At 55.2% G+C, this 16705-nt stretch overlaps 1 protein-coding gene across 1 annotated transcript in view; it reads right to left on the bottom strand.

Annotated features, from left to right (window-relative positions):
- DOC2B (double C2 domain beta) overlaps nucleotides 1-5167 on the bottom strand; it is a 32585-nt gene extending 27418 nt beyond the window's left edge. The window contains exon 1 of the mRNA XM_058037788.1: nucleotides 4602-5167. Within this exon, the coding sequence (XP_057893771.1) occupies nucleotides 4602-4938 (337 nt within the window). The 5' untranslated portion in view covers nucleotides 4939-5167. The remainder of the gene's footprint in view (nucleotides 1-4601) is intronic.
- Between the last annotated feature and the right edge of the window lie 11538 nt (nucleotides 5168-16705).

Raw genomic sequence — 16705 nt, 5'->3', positions numbered from 1 at the left:
CACAGGAAAGCAGAGAGGAGCTGATGCAGAGTCACTCCTGGGACACCTCAGTGACACTGCCCAGTCCTTGCTCACGTTTCTCAGATTGTGCTCTGCTTGGCAAAGCCGCGCTCTGCTGAAATCTCTGGTGGTTTGTTTGGTTTCCTGAGCGAGAAGAAAACTTCTTTTGGCCTTATCTGGATTGAAAAGACGATTCAAAGCTTATAAATAGCAGTTGCAGCATATGCTAAGGAGCTGTGCTTCAGAAGTAAATACCCTGCTCGTGCCTCGCCGTCTCCTCTGCCTCCCCCTGTCTGGCCACAATCACTGCCAGGTGACTTGCACACCCTGCACCCCTTCAGACCTTCCTCCTTCTTTACATCTTCAAGCAGCCAGTAATTAATATCTCCATGATGGCTTTGCCTGCCTAATTATCTTCTTTGCTCAAAATAAGAGTCTTCCTAAATAACTCGTGTGGCGCTGCAGGCGTCACGAGCCGCCGCGCACCAGGACTGGCCTCTCAGCTGCACTTTGGAGAAGGGCTTTCCATGCTGCTGCAGCTCCAGAGCTCAGAGGATGCTCTTCCACGAATAAAACTGGCCAAGAGGTGGAATGGGATGGGTTGGTGCACACAGGAGCAGGATGGGGCAGCATTTGCAGGGATAGCAGCTCCCGCTGCAGCCCGTGGCTCCCAGGCTCTCTCCTCACCTGGAAACCCAGAGCCAAACACATTTGGAGGAGGGAAGGAATTCCAGTGTGGCCAGAGCCTCTTTCCAAAGCCAAACAGCAGCTCAGGGAATGGGGCATTTCTCCAAGGGCTGGAAACTTGATTGCCTGTGAAAGGAGGACGGCTGCTCCCTGCAGGGCTATCCCCTGGCAGTGCCCCCTCTCAGGGCCTGTGCCTACCTCTGCTCATCCAGGAGTTCCTTTAAAAATCCCCCAGGTACAAATTCCTGCTGGTGCTGTGGAGGGGAAGGTGCAGGCAGTGGAGGGGCAGCAGCATTCGGGTGGAATCGGTGGAGATGGGAGGCGAGAGCAGCTCCTCGCAGGTGGCACATTGCCATCTAGCTGGCATTTGCTGATTTTCCCTGCAAAGCGAGTTTCCCTGGCACTGTGCTGCCCGGCTGGGTGGGGAGCATCCCTGGTGGCTGGGGAGCTGCTGCTGCCACAGGGGAGCCAGCAATGAGGTGACAGCCAGGTGTGAGAGGAGCAGGAGCCAATTCCCCCTCCCAGCCTCCTGCCTGGTCCAACAGCACCAAACCATCTCTCTGCAGCAAATACACATTTCCCTCCTCTCCTGCCTCATTCCTTCCACCTCCTCAGCAGCTCTGCTGGGGACAAACCCAGTGCAGGAGCAGCTCTGCTTTGCCAGGGCAGTGCTGGGTCCCTGTGCCAGGGTCTCCCAAGGGTGCCCACCAGAACCCTGCAAACCCTCACAGCAGCACTGCTGGCAGGGAAGAGCAGGCTCCATGGAATTCCCAGTGATCCCAGAGCCAGCCCAGATGTCCCCACTCATTTTCTGCTGTGCTGGTTCCCTGCCTGCTCCCTGCATTCAACAGGCTGCTGGAGAGGTGTGCAGACCCACAAACCTGAGCCTGCCATGGCTGTCCCCAGGTGTTCTCCCACCTCAGCCAGGTCCCTGCCCATCTCTGGGAGGGTTCCACCTGCTTCCCTCAGCCTGGGGGTTCCCAGATTTCCAACGCCAATTCCCTGCTCCCTGCAGGTGCCACACCTGGTCAGGCCACCCTGCCTGGATGGCAGCAGGCACTGCAGCTCCCACGGGCTCCACAGACACTACAGGCTTTGCTGTGGGGTCTGGAGCACAACTCAGCGCAGGATTAAAGAACAGAGTGCAGCCAGCCAGCCCAGGGACAGGCAGGACCCACCCTGCCCTGCTGGGGTTCTGGAATTCGGGCTGGCATGGCAGCTGAGGTGCTGCTGGAAAAACCCCAGAGCGCCCAGGCTGGAGCAGTAACTCCAGGCAGGAAGGAGCCTGGGGAAAGCCAGACAATTGCTGCATTTCTCCAGGCAGGGGCAGCTCTCCTCCTGCCACCCTGGCACGGGAGGAGGGAAACCCACAGGCAGGTGGGACAAACAGGGGGGAGCCCTTCAATCCTCCTCCTCCTCCTCCTCATGGATCCTGCCACCAAAATCCCTCCCCCTGCACCTCTCCAGGGCTGGAAGCATCTCTGAGGAGTGAGGCAAGATGTGCCTGGCAAAATCTCGATTTATGGGTGCTGCACCCAGCTGTGACACCTCCATCCCCAGAGACCCCCTGAGCCCCCAAGGGCACTGACACCACTGACACCTCAGTGCAGGCACAGACAGGTTCTCCAGGGGAAATTTAGTGCAGGTGACTAATGCAGCATCCCTGAATCACCCTCCAGAGATGTGGGGGAGCTCCACACACTCCCCAGCGTGGCTGATGGCTCCAGTCAGGCTGCAGGATCCCCTCCCTGCTCCCAGCTCTTTTCTGCATTTACAACTCGGCTGCTGAACACGGGGGAGTGCCAGTCCCACCCTGCACACCAATGTCCTCAGGGTGTCTGTGCCACCCCGCGCTGTCCCCAGCGCTGTGCCACCAGCGCTGCCACCTCCCTGCTCTGTTCCTGGCGCCGCTGTGCCTCTGCCAGCCAAAACCCCACCACACCTCTGGCAAAACAGCCTCGGCAGCTTTGCCTGACACCTGTTACGCTGCGGGAAACACTTCCCAACACCAGCCTGGGTGAGAGAAACAGCCGCCGGCCCCGGCACGGAGCCAGGCTGCTTCCAGCACCCAGGATCCAGCATCCAGCACTCAAAATCCAGCACCCAGCACTCAAAATCCAGCATCCAGCATCCAGCACCCAGCACCCAGAATCCAGCACTCAAAATCCAGCATCCAGCATTCAGCATCCAGCACCCAGATTCCAGATCCCAGCACCCAGGATCCAGCTTGCAGCACTCAAAATCCAGCATCCAGCTTGCAGCACTCAAAATCCAGCATCCAGCACCCAGAATCCAGCACCCAGCACCCAGGATCCAGCACTCAAAATCCAGCACCCAGCACCCAGGATCCAGCACTCAAAATCCAGCATCCAGCACCCAGCATTCAGCATCCAGAATCCAGCTTCCAGCACCCAGGATCCAGCTTGCAGCACTCAAAATCCAGCGCCCAGCTTCCAGCACTCAAAATCCAACATCCAGCACTCAGGATCCAGCTTGCACTCAAAATCCAGCACCCAGCACTCAAAATCCAACATCCAGCACTCAGGATCCAGCTTGCACTCAAAATCCAGCACCCAGCATCCACAATCCAACATCCAGCACCCAACACCCAACTTCCAGCACCCAACATCCAGCACTACCCAGGGATAAATACAGAATGCTGAGCCCTGGGCAATTTCCGAGTCACCCCAAGAAAACGCTGCACTCTGGGCCTCCAAGTGCCACACTCCCCGCTGGCCCTGCAGCCCCGGTTTCTCCCGTTCCCACTGTCAAAGACGATGCGATAATTAGAGCAGCTAATGACCCAAAGCCGGTTAAAGTCCCCGTGAAGTGCCCGGCTGGGACAGACGCGGCTTAGCAGAGATGTTCTCCTGCCTGGCAGTGCCAGGGCCGCCGCCCCTCCACGGAGCCGTGACCCCGACACCAGCATGGGCACAGAGAGAGAGTGTGTGCCAGTCTGGGGCTGGCACCCAGCGCCAGCCTCACTGTCACAGAGGGACACGGGGACAGCCGTGCCACCGTGCAGCAGCACAGCCCTTTGGGGTCACACTCTGGGGTGTAAATGGGATAACTGGCAGCGATGCCGAGGCAGGGCTGTGCCATTGTGCCAGGGGAAAGCCACCGGGGCCGTGACATTGTGCCAAGGCGAAGCCACCAGGGCGCTGGGCCCTGCGCGGCTCAGCCTCCCCTTCCCCCAGGACCAGCACGCAGCACCCGCTCCCTTCTCCCTTCTCTTCTCCCGGCTCCAAACTTTGCATCCCCTCGCAGGATCTGTCCCCGAAAGCTGGGCTGGATGGAGCCCTTGGCTTTTCTGTGACACCGAGGGAAATCGGGCGGTCCCGGGGGCCCAGGGCCGGGCAACGCTGCCGTGCAGCTCCGGGCGCCGGCTGGGAAGGACGATTTGGGTGGGGAGGGGTTAACCCTTGCTGCAAACACCTGCATCCGCCACGGCCAGAGCCTTCTGCTCCCAAGGCCCCCCTGGCTCTCGGTGAGGAATGGAGGCGTGACACGGCCGGAGTTTGCCGAGGCACAGCTCCCATTCCCGACGCATCTCCCCGCTGTGGAGCCGGGCCATGCCGGAGCCCACGGCCCGCTCATCGCACCGCCCAATCCAGCCGGGTTAAAAGGCTCCGAGCCCACCCGGAGGGCTGCAGGCACGGAGCCGAGCAGGGACGGAGGCAGAGGAGTGCACACCAAGCACGACAGCAACTGGTGGCTCTTGGGAGACTTCCCTACTTTGGGTTCAGCATCCAGCCTGGCTGCGGCACGGACACTCCCAGGGCCCCCGAGCATCACCCGGGGGCTCCTCAGCGCTGCACTGCGATCCCAGGTTCCCCAGCACGGACAACCAGCCCCAAACACCCACCCACATCCCCAACACCGGGGCGAACTCCCACGGAAACTTAGCAACTCACTGCAATCGTCCGACTCGTAGCCCTCGGGGTCCACCAGCTCCTCGGGCGCTTGGCTCCTGGCCGGCTGCTCGGCGGGCGTCGCTCCGTGCGCTCCGAAGAGCTGGTCCACATCCTCCTCATCCTCACGGGGATGCTCGGAGGGGCTGCCCGAGGTGTGGCTGGGCGCGGGGCGAGGGGCGCCGCTGCTGCTGCGGCCGACGGCGGCGGGGAGCCCGCGGGGGAAGCGGGGGAAGTAATCGGAGATCTGCTTGATGGGCTTGATGGGGCCGGGGCAGACGTCAATGGCCATGTGCTCCTGGATACTTATGGTCATTTTCTCTCCTTTGCGGAGTGTCATGCATGCGGCTGTGGCTGCCGAGCTGCCCCCAGCCCCGGGGAAGCCCGGAGAGGGAAGTTTCAGCCGGGGGCAGATGAGGAGGAGGAGGAGGAGGAGGCTCCGGAGGGTTCCTTAGGTGGTTGTGGCGCCCTGAGCCTCGGTGGCCGCACGCATGCTGCTGCTATCGCTGCTGCTATCGCTGCTGCTATCGCCGCTGTCGCTGCCAGCCCCGGCGCTCGCACGGCCCCTGATCCTGCCAGCGCTGCCGGGGAATAAATGAGCGAGACAGAGAGACGGATAAGAGGCAGGGGGTGGGCTCTCGGGTGATGTCACCAGCTAGCAACAAAGCGGTGCCCAGCAGCGGAGGAATGAGGGCTGTGGCCGGCCTGGCGCCCCGGGCACACACACGGCCCGCGGCGTGGGCAGCCCGCCCTGACCCTGCCCCAGGAGCTGGGGTGATGGGGTGAGGGAGGTGGGCTTGGATTCACCGCCCTGGCAAAGCGGGGCTGGTCCCTGCCAGACCCCTCCTGAGGTCACCGGGCAGGGTTAGGAGCCAGCGTGCTGGTGTGTCATATCTGGGGTGCTGTGGAGAGGGACAGGGACAGCCCACAGGGGACAGGGACAGCCCTCGGGGACCCTGAGAGCCTCTAGGGACAGGGACAGCCCCCAGGGGACAGGGACAGCCCCCGGGGACCCTGAGAGCCTCTAGGGACAGGGACAGCCCCCAGGGGACAGGGACAGCCCACAGGGACGTGACAGCCCCACAGGCAGCGCCAGGGAGATGCTGGGCCAGGGCGATGCTGTGCCAGGGCGATGCTGTGCCACATCCCCAGCCTGGGGCACAGATGCCATCACTGCCCACTCCCTGCAGCCCCCCGGGGCAGGGACAGCCCTGACTGGGATCCCTGCTGTCCCAGCCCACAGCAATGTCCCTTCCGGAGCTCAGCACCGGCTGGATGAGCTTCTGGAGCTGGGGACACACCGCGGATTGAAGCAACACGTGTGCCCTGCTCAGGGTGGCACAGCCCCTGCCAGCTGGTGTGTGGCTGTGCCATGGGGCTGGGACAGCACCACAGGGATGGGATGGGACAGGGCTCAGTGCCACTGTGGCCATGCTCAGCACCCCTCGTGGGCATGGCCAGGGCCCAGCACAGCCAGGACAGGGACAGGCTCCACCACAGGCTCCCTGGAAAATGCTGAGCTGTGCCGTGCTCTGCTTTGCTCAGGGAGTTGTCTCAAACTGCTGGTTTTACTCATTCCCCCCTGCATCCAAATCAATAAATCTGTGGCCTCACAAGCTGCTGGAAGTGGACTTTTCAGCAAGGAATGCCAGAAGGGAAACACTGCGAGAAAATGATGCAAAATCCTGCCCAAGTTACTCACCCTGCACAGGAAAATGTGCCTGAAATATTTCAGAGGAGCAGCCTCAGCTCTGGGGGGGTCTGGTGTGAGCCTGGGACACTTGGCATGCTCTGCTCACCCACCAGGTAACCTGGCACATCCCTTAGCCATGCACACAGAGCTGCAGGCTCCTGGCAGGCAGGTGATTATTAAAAACAAAGCTCTGTTCTCTTCAGAGGATTTCCCCCAAATCCCAACAAAATGACACCCAACCTGTCTGTCTGCAGCAGAGAGTTCAGCTTTCATTCACAATTTGGTAAATGTTAATGCAAGTCTTTGAGTCATAACACACTGACACCAGGCAAACCAACCTCATTCACTCCTCACAGGCAAGTGAATGTTTCTCTCCTGAAGCATCCAAACTTGTCACTGCTCCGCACCCAGACACCAGGCACATCTGAGGGTGATCTAATGACCTGGGAGAGCAGGAGGCAGCTCACTGCCCCTTTGTGTCCCTGCTGTGTTTTCACTTCTCCTTTGTGTCCCTGCTGTGTTTTCACTCCCAGGTGGCTCCTGCCTGTTGCAGGTCTGACAGCACATCCAGCCTCAATTTAACTCCCTTCCCACATCCAAGGACATTAATTCAGAGGGAAATGCCACCCAGAGGCTGAAAACCTCACAGGTGGGCTGATTATGGGTGGGAAGATCACGGCAAGCACAAGGAGGTACCTCTGGGTTTGGGTGTGTTCATCCACACAGGCTCCATCTTCGGGTGCAGCACGCAGGATGTGGTGTGGACTCAGACAGAGCGAAGCAGAAATTGGGCCTGATGCCCAGAAAATAGCAGCAATTTCCTCTGAGAAAGGGCAGATAAATAAATAAATAAAATCAAGTTACATGCGAGAGCCTAATGCCGTTACTGCCATTGCAAAAGCGTCATCGCTTCAAACGCTTCCTCAAAGACCCAAATGGGCAAAGATTGTTTTATAGGGCTGAAAATCAAGGCTCTGGGAATTAAACTGAACCTCTGGACTCTTCTTCCTCCTGTTTTACAGGGCTGAAAATCAAGGCTCTGGGAATTAAGGTGAACCTCTGGACTCTTCTTCCTCCTCCCGCATCCACAGCTGGAATCAGGATCCAGCAGCACCAAATGGGAGATGCTCAGCTCACCCAGAAGAGCAACAAGGGGACAAAAGAAGGCAGAATTGAGCAGAAAAACTCCCTGAAGCAGGGCAGGTGTGGCCCCTGATGGAGACCCCATCACCAGCCCTACAGAATGAGAGAAACCCAAACCAAAACTCACTGCTCACAGCCCAGGTGGGACATTGTGGTCCCTGCCTGATCCCAAGCTTGCAGAAAGCAGCTGGAGCATTTTCTCAGCCTTTAATGAATCCCAAAGCAGCTTGGTGTTGATAAACCACATTTTTCCCTGCCTGAGTGTTCCCTCCTGGGCTGCACAGCCCCACACGCACCCAGGGCTCCCCAAACGTGTCACGCAAAGCAACACAGAAGGAGAAAGGGACAAAAATAGAAAGTTGGGCTGGAAGACAAAAGCAGGGCTGGCAGATACAAAGCCAGTTTCCAGGTAAAGCTCTTAATTCCCACCGTCTGTCTAATGCCCTGGAATGTGACTTGATTTGATCCCTGGCTCTGCTGGGGCTGCTCTGCCCACACCCGTGGCCTCTGCTGCCCTGGGAGGGGGAGTTTGATTTCCCCAGCAGCCCCCCGGGAGGAAAAGAGAGAGTTTGAATGTTAAGATGGCAATTTGAACCCACAGCTCTGCCTGGCAGGAGCAGAGCCACTCTGCCAGGGCATAGGGAGGGAGAGGTGGATATCACAGAGCCCCCCCATCCAAGCAGGGATGGGATGAGGAGAAGAGCAATTTTCTCTGTCAAAACCCATGTTTTCTCCCAAGATACTGAGCCCAGCACCTGCGACATTGTGCTTGGGCTGTGGGATGCAGGAACTGACACTCCAGCTCCAGCCCAGGCTCTGAGAACACCAAGGTTTTACTTAAAATGTTGTCCTGAACAGGGGCACAAGCACAGGTTTAAATACACCCAGAAAATGCCTGTGGCACTCACACTCTCCCTGTGCCACAGCCCAGATTCCTCCTCTGGAAATGGGCAAAGAGAAGGAATATTCCTACAGCCCCCAAAAATGCAGCACGCAGATTAAACACACACCCAAACCCACTGTCTGTCCTCAGGACACACTGCAACCAATTCTCTTGCAAATGCTGAGCACCAAGTTCTGCTGTTCCAGGTTTAAATCCATGAGAGCAGGGGCTGATTCCAGTCTGATCAATTCATTTCCAAATGGAGAGCACAGCAGCAGGCTGGCACACCCCATTGCTTGCCAGGAGTTCACCCACTGATTCTTTATTTATTTATCAACTCAAAACCTCTCTGAGCCCCCTGCTCTGCTGGAGAGAGCACAAAGATGCCAAATCAAAGCCTTCACCACCTCTGGATCTCATCCTTGACCTCAGAGAGGTGGGACAGGGAAGTGACACAGGCAGCACCAGCCTGACTGGAATTTTGCTTTTCCCAACCATTGTTAAGCCTGAAAGTCCCCACAGCTGTAAGGCAGGAGAAGGTGCCAGCAGGCACCAGCAGCTCAATCTGGCTGCAGGGGCAGAGCTGGGGGGTTTAACACTGCCAGGGGATGCCAACACTGCTGCAAGAGACCCCTCCATCCCTCAGCACTGTCCCTGCCTTCAGCTCCCCTGGCTGGAAAATATGAAACATATTTTTTATTTTTTTCCACTGAGCTGCAGCATGGCTGTGTGCATGGGAAGGGGGTTAATTGAAAAGCAACCTGTGCCTGGCTCAGGCTCTGTCTCCTGGCTGATGCTCAGCTCCCCTCCAAGATCCCTGCCCTGGCTGAGCCCATTGTACTCCTTACCTGGTCAAACAGCCTTTGCATTTGCTAAGTAAAGCAATAATAATAATGGTGATAACTGGGAAACTTGGCCAAAATAATCCTAAGGAGCTTATTGCAGGCTGTGCTGATTGAGGCTCCCCATCAGTGCTGATATCCCAGTGCACCCCGGCCCCCACTGCTCCTCTGCTTGGATAATATCTGAAGTTATCTGTGCTCCAACAGGCCCTGCTAACAACCATTATTTGACCAGATTTAACCAGCAATTACTAGCTGTGAGCAAAATCACTGTGGTGGAATACAGCCCACATCCTTTTCTACAACACAGACACAAACAAACCCTTGCACTGAGCCAGGCAAGGGCCAAATGCCAGCAGGGAAGGGCCCTCTCCCCTCAAAATAATGCTTAAGGTTCCCAGGGACTTCTAAAACACTCAACCAGTGGAAAAGGTGGATGGAATCCTCCTGGCCAGCATTTTTCTACCTGCAGAAGGACCTGGAAAGGAGCTGGAAAGGAGGAGGGAGGGAAGCATCAGCTCTCCCTGCATCCTCAGATGGGCCCAGAATAGCTTTTATACTTTTGGTAGGGGCTGATGTTTAACGTTCAGCATATGTTGCCATTTCCATGGGAATCCCAAAATAGTTGGTGTTTTCTTTTGTAATTTCCATGCTCTGAGGGTTTTTTGGAGTCCTGAGGAATGTCTGCCCCTCCTGCTGGGGAGGGGACCTGCCCTGCTCTGCTCCCTGACATCCCCGTGCCAACAGCCAGGCACTGCCAGCCCAGCAGAGGGGACAAACAGCTCTGTAAATCCAGTTCTGTGGAGCAGGGCATAAACCCACCCAGGGTGGGCTGTGCACAGCAGGAGCTGCAGGAAAATCCACCCCAGCAGTGCCCAGGATTGGGGTGACACCCAGTCTTGGGGCACAGCACTGCCAAGGCCTCAGTCCTCAGGGTTTTCTTGGGGATGAACCTTTTTGGGGTTTTTCTCCTCAGATTTCACTGGGCTCAGTCCTCGGGGGGGTTTTCTTGGGGATGAACCTTTTTGGGTTTTTTTCCCTCAGATTTCTCTCCTGATCTGTGTGTCCCTCTGAACTCCAGGGGTTTGCCACCACCAGAGCCACCCTCTCACACGGCCGGCCCTGATTGTTGTGAGACAAACGCAGACCCTTGCAATCAAGGGAGGGGAGACTTCTGTGCAGCATCAACTCCTATTAGACTAATTTTATCTGCTCTCAGAGCCTCCCCAAGCTGGAGTCAACGTCCTCTGAGATTATCCAGCTGACTTGTCTCAGGAGTTCCACCCTGCTTTCACCTCTTCCCGGCTGTCTCCCAGCTGCAGGAGGATGACAGCATCCCTTCCCTGCTCAAGACTTCCCAGGCAGCCAGGAGCAGAGCCTGGTGCTCATTTTGCAGCAGCAGCTGATGCTGTGGTGGCTGGGACACCCATGCTGGCCTGGAGAGCTGAGCTGGGGCTGGGCCCTTCCCACTCCATGAATGTCCAGGAACAGAGTCCCCATCAGCAGCGAGGGCCCGGCCCCGTTGCCATGGAAATGGATAGACTTTCTGCTCACATTTTGGTGGGAAGAGGCATTTCAGGAGTCACAGCAGCTCCCAGAGTGAGCACAGGAGGAGCCAAGTGAGGGCAGAAAGCAGCAGAGCTCCACAGAGGCACTGAGGGGAAACTGCTCCCACCCCACTCTCCAGGGATTCAGAGCTGGATGCAAGCAGAGGGGAAAATGCCACCAATAACCAGGAGCAGAGCGAGCTCCAGGGATTCACAAAATAACATCTTGGGTCTGCAGCATTAAAGAGCAATTTGGCTGCATTAAGAGAGCTTTAGAGCTGCTCCTCTCCCACATCCACGTCAGGCTAATGACATCCTGTCAGAAGCAATCCACACAAAGCCCCCTGTGCAGTACCTGGCACAGCTCTGGGGCAGCTCTGTCCTGCCTGCTGCCCCTCCCAGGGCTGGCAGATGTCCTGTCCATCCCTGGAGCATGAGGCTGAACCATGAGATGTGAGGGAATCGCCCATCCTGGGAGCCAGGGCGTTTTCCTGGCCACATCCACAAATCCCAGCATCGTGCCAACAGGAAAAAAAGAACAGAAATGGAAGACCGAGATGAGGAGCAAAAAGAAGAGCAAAAAGGGGAGCAAAAGGGAAGAAGAAGGAAGAGGAGCAAGAAGGAAGAGGAGCAAGAAGGAAGAGGAGCAAGAAGGAAGAGGAGCAAAAAGGGAGAGGAGCAAGAAGGGAGAGGAGCAAAAAGGGAGAGGAGCAAAAAGGGAGAGGAGCAAAAAGGGAGAGGGGAAAGAAGAGGGGAAAGAAGAAAGAGGAGCAGGAAGGAAGAGGAACAAGAAGAAAGAGGAACAAGAAGGAGAAAAGACCCCACAGATCCACAGTGGGATCAGGCTGCTGGACAGTCAAACAACCCCAAATTTCCTGAACCAGGCAGGGCTGCTCACACAGGCACCACAAAAACAAACTCACAGCAGCACCTGCGGGGCAGCAGGGCAGGAATTGAGGCCACAGCCCAGACAAGCAGATTCCTGCCTGCAGAGCAGCATTCCTGGCAGGGCTGGGCAGCCAGGCCAGCCTGCAGGATGCTCTCAGACCCAGGGGCTGTTCACTGCCTGACCTCATGTCACCCCACTCAGCACAAAGCTCCTCTCCACTGCAGGAGCATTTTCCCGCTATGTGGTGATCCAGGGAAAACAAAACTTTGGAGCAAAGAAAACCAGCTGAAAAAAAACCAGGAGCCAGAAGGAGAGGTGGCATTCCTCAAAACACAAACTTTAACATGATCAGCGTTGAGGGGGGCACCTCCCAGGTCATTTAGCAGCCAGAGGAGTCACTAGATGGCCCTGCTAGCCCTGTTCATCTGATCTCAGCACGGATATGGAGAAACGCTGCCCTGGCTGCTCCGCAGGAGCTGGGAAAGCTGCTCCAGGTCTGCTCCTGCCAGGAAGGGCCTCGAGGAGAGCGTGGCAGCCAGGTGGCACCTTGGCCAGGACAGGTGGCAGGTGAGGGGCCCTTCCTGGTGCCACCAAGCCCTGGGTGCCCTCTGCCCTCCCCGAGAGCGGCCCCACGTGCCAGGGATGCTGGAGGGCTCAGCACAGCGATGCTGACAGTGATGGGTGTAAGAGCCAGGGAACCATCTTAATGAGCCCCGTGCTGCTGGATAATCACGGCATTAGCGTTATTGGATTAGCACATTTGCATAATTTGGGCACGAGCTGCTACCTGCACGGGGACATATGTTTACATTAATTTACATCCCATTTGCATCCCCATCAAGCTGCATCCTCAGCAGCTGACCAGGCACAGGCCATTGGCACCTACACCCATGGGGCATTTCCTGCTGGCAGGGATGACCCCAAACCACTCAGGTGCTGACAAAAAGCAAAATTTTCCCTCCTCAAGGTGTTCCTTGTACAGGTTGGAGCTCATTATACCTCTTATCCATCCCCAGCCTCAGCACTGGGGCAGAGTGACTCCTCTGATGACCTGGGAGGTGCCTCCCTCAATGGCGATCATGTTAAACTTTGTGTTTTGAGGATTGCCACCTCTCCTTCTGGTTCCAATTTGAATCCCATTTGCATAATTTGGGCACGAGCTGCTACCTGCACGGGACATATGCTGACATGAATTTACATCCCATTTGCATCCTGACCAATCACAGGCCATTGGCACCCTCCACCTAGGAGATATTTCCTGCTGTCAGGGACATCCCAAACCACTCAGGTGCCCACAAAAACCAAAATTTTCCCTCCTCGAGGTGTTCCTCACACAGATTGGAGCTCATTATACCTCTTATCCATCCCCAGCCTCAGCACTGGGGTCACCCAGGCTAAATTTGTCCTTCCCCAGCTCCCCCAAGCTCCTGCTGTCTCCCAAATCCCAGGAAAAGGAGCAGGTGAGCATCCCAATCACAGCTGTGAAAAGGGATCCATAAAACACTCCCAGCAGGCTGCAAAGCTCGGAATTTAAGAGGCCAATAAAGGGAGCCCAAAATGAACTCCTTTCTCTGTCTCTTCAAATCATGCGCTCTTTGATTCGATTACTTGATTTTATAGGAAAGGGGGAGGGAGATTCAATTATTTGGTTCTTGATTTCTTAGCACAGAAACACGGAAACCACAGAAATTCTGCAACCACAGAAAGGCAAAAAAAATCCCTTCAAAGCAGCATCACAGCAGTTTGGTGGCAACATCAGGTTTATGGGGCTGTAAGAAATCAGCAGTTTCCCCTCCTGGGCTCCTCAGCAGAACCTGCCCCAACATGAAAGGAGCGCAGGAATAAATATCTGAGCACAAAGTCCTGCAGCCCACCCACAAAATTACAGGGTGAGATTAAAAATTACTGAAAATTAAATTTTTTTTTTTTTCAATTGAAAATTACTGGCTGTGCGCCCCTGAGTGCTTCCCTAGGGCAGAGCTGCTCAGGGAGTCACCAAATCCTTCCAAAACCCCAGGAATTATGATTTGGGAGAGAGCAGGAGCTGCACATTCACTCCCAGGCATCTCCAGCCCCCCAAAAATCACTGCTGGCTCCTTCCAAAGGCTGCCATAAAAACTGACAGCAGGGCCAGCCCTGGGCTGTCCAAACCATTTCCATCCAGGCTCGGGGTAACCACAAATCTGCAAATCACAGGGGTTTATCTCTGAGTGCTGGCCTGCAAGATGTGAAGAGCTAAAAACCCCAAAGTGCCTTTGGGATTAAACCTACCTGAAGCCATCAGGAGAGGGATTCCTGCTGGGAAGGTTTTCCTGGGATGCTGTGAGCCCTCTGTCCCCTTTCCTGGTGCTGCCACAGCAATGAAAGCTCAAATGGTGTTTGCAGGGGTCTGCTCACCCAAACCAAGCCACAGCTGCTGCTTCCCCTCCTGGAGAGACTGGAAAGAAAAGGAGAATTAGGATCTGCTCACCTGGGTGAATCCAAGCCTGGGGGATTGGGTTCAGAGCCCAGCTCTGTTCTGAGGAAGGTGAGGAAGGCACCTGTGGGGTGGCTGTGCTGTCCCATGAAGCAAAACCCCATTTTTTTGTTCCCCTTGGGATCCATTCTGCAGCTGCAGTTTGCCTGGAGCTCTGGGCTTTGTGGTTTAAAAACCTTAATCCTAACTGGAACCCTAACCCTAACCCTGGGCAGGTAAATCAGCCTAGGGTTAGGGATGGTCCCAAGGAAAAAGTTGTGGAGGAAGGCATGTTGTGGCAGCTTTTTGTTCCCCTTGGGATCCCATTGGCACCTGCAGTGTGCCTGGAGCTCTGGGCTTTGTGGTTTTCCAAACCCCAACCCTAGATCTAACCCTAACCCCTAAACCCAGCCTAGGGCTCAGGCTGTTTCCAAGGAAAAAGCCATGGAGAATTCTATGTTAGCTCAAAATCCATCAGGACTGAGACTAAATGCAGCAAAAATCAGACTCCTGCAGGCTTCCCCCTGCACAGAGGTAATGCCCCAGGCTGCATCTGATTTCTCCTCCCACCTTCCTTTCCCTATCTTCGAGGAACAGATGCACCCATCCACAACCAAGCAGGAGAAAGTGGGAATTTTCCTTCCCCACTGCAGCGCAGCTGGCAAAGCACAGGAGGGAAAATGATGTTTTGCACGAACACAGAAATTATCTGCACTGATCTTATTAAGCCTTGAATGGGGAAGCGACAGGAAAAGAAAGGAGGGAGAAGTGAAAGGCATTGTTTGGGTGCAGCATCATTATTGTTTATCCTCTCCAAGCACTCCATCACCCTAATCCCAGCATCTCCCACGGTGACAGGTCAGGAGCAGGGGTCTGTGACACAGCACGATGCAAACCTGGCAAGGCAGCACCTCGGGGAAAGCCTCACCTGCAATCCCCAGGCAGCTCCCAAACGTTATCAGCGTTGAAAATACCCATGTGGCACCAATTAGCACTGGGATAGGCAGGGGTGAGGGAGAAACAAAGGCTCAGGAACTCCCCAACCCAAACCCTCACAGGGATATTCTTATTTATCACATTAATAAATCCCATGCCAAGATGCCCGGGACACAAGAGCCAATTGCTCGTGCTACAGGCAGCACAGCAACTCTGGAAGTACAGAAAAACAATCCCGAGGTGGAGATTCAAACAGAACACAGCTCACCTGCTATTATCCAAACCTGGGGAATTTGGCAAAATTCCTCCTCAGCACTTACCACATCAGGGCTGCTCAGCGATGCTGATTAACCAGGTCCCTCCCAGACACTGCCTGGAAGATTTACATCCCTCATTTCCATCTCTCAGCTTGTTTTTCTTCCCTCCAAGGCACCGTTTGAAGGGCCACGGTGTGATTGCTTGGAGGGGTTGGATTTGGCACGGGTGCCTTTTGGAGATGAAGGGCTGTCTGTCCTGTCAGCAGCTCCAGGGCTGCTCCTCCTGCCCCTGCTCAGCTGGTCACTGAGCTTCTCTTGGGCTCCTGGGCTTGGTTTCACCAGCTGGGAGATAAAGAATGCTGGAATCAGCTGCTCTGGGTGACCCAGCTGCTGTCCCAGGGGCTGGGAGTGGATCAGGCTGGGGATTCTTTTGGGGATGAGTCTCTGGAATACCCAGCAGGGTTTTCAGGACCAGTCTCAGAGCTGGTGTGATCTCCCCAAATCCAGCCCCAAAACCAGAGAGCAAGGGCAGCTCCCACACCCCTGTTCTGCTCAGAGCAGAAGTTTGCTGGAACAGAAGTTTGTGTAATTGCAAATAGCTAAAAGCAGGCACGGTGCTGTGGGGATTTGTCAGCTCTGGAATCACAGGTCAGTCACACTCAGGGCAGGAGGTGTCTGTGCCAGCAGCCCTCTCCTGATAAGGCTCTGATTAGCAGCAAGTCACCAGGCTTGCTGCTAATTAAAATGAATATTGTATGTGTTGTGTTAGAAAGTAATGCTGTATTAATTCTCTTAAGTAGTGTGTTAAATATAGTTTTAGGTTATAACAAAACATTAAAATAGAAGCTGTGCTATGTAGGATACTTTTTTATCTAAAGACAGGACTCACACTGAGATAGCAGCCAAGGGACACCTGAATCCTTCAGAGAAAAAGAATTAATGCCCCATTATCAGGAGAAATGAACTTCTTCCCACCTTGCTCAGGCTTGAAAACACCATTAGGATCCAGAGGAAGAAGTTGACACTGCCCAGACAGAATCCTGTGTTTGAATGGAATTTATGCATCATGTATGAGCTGTATGAATATGCAACAGGCTGTTGTTTTTAAGGGTTAATCCCCTGTTAACGTGGGTCCTTTTTCAGGCTTATTTTGCCCAGAAAAGGTACCTGGACCCTCAGTAACTCTTTGTTTCTATTGTCTCACTTTGTCCTTATCCAAACTGTCCACATTATTATTACTCTAATTGCATTACTATTTTTACAACCATTCCAATACTATTAAACTTTAAAAATTTTAAAAACAAATTGGTATTTTTCACACCCCAACCACACCAGCTGCTCACCCAATCGCTCTGGCCACAGACGGCTCTGACAGGGGAAGCACTACCCTCCCTCCCCTCCCAAAATAAAATATAATAACTAACCAGGGGAGCTTGGCAGTGCCCAGGCAGCGTCTGTGGCT

Source organism: Melospiza georgiana, chromosome 19 (genome assembly GCF_028018845.1).
Source record: "Melospiza georgiana isolate bMelGeo1 chromosome 19, bMelGeo1.pri, whole genome shotgun sequence".
NCBI lineage: Eukaryota > Metazoa > Chordata > Aves > Passeriformes > Passerellidae > Melospiza > Melospiza georgiana.
The sequence above is the reverse complement of the archived record's forward strand: the minus strand, read 5'-3'. Positions and strand labels throughout refer to the sequence as shown.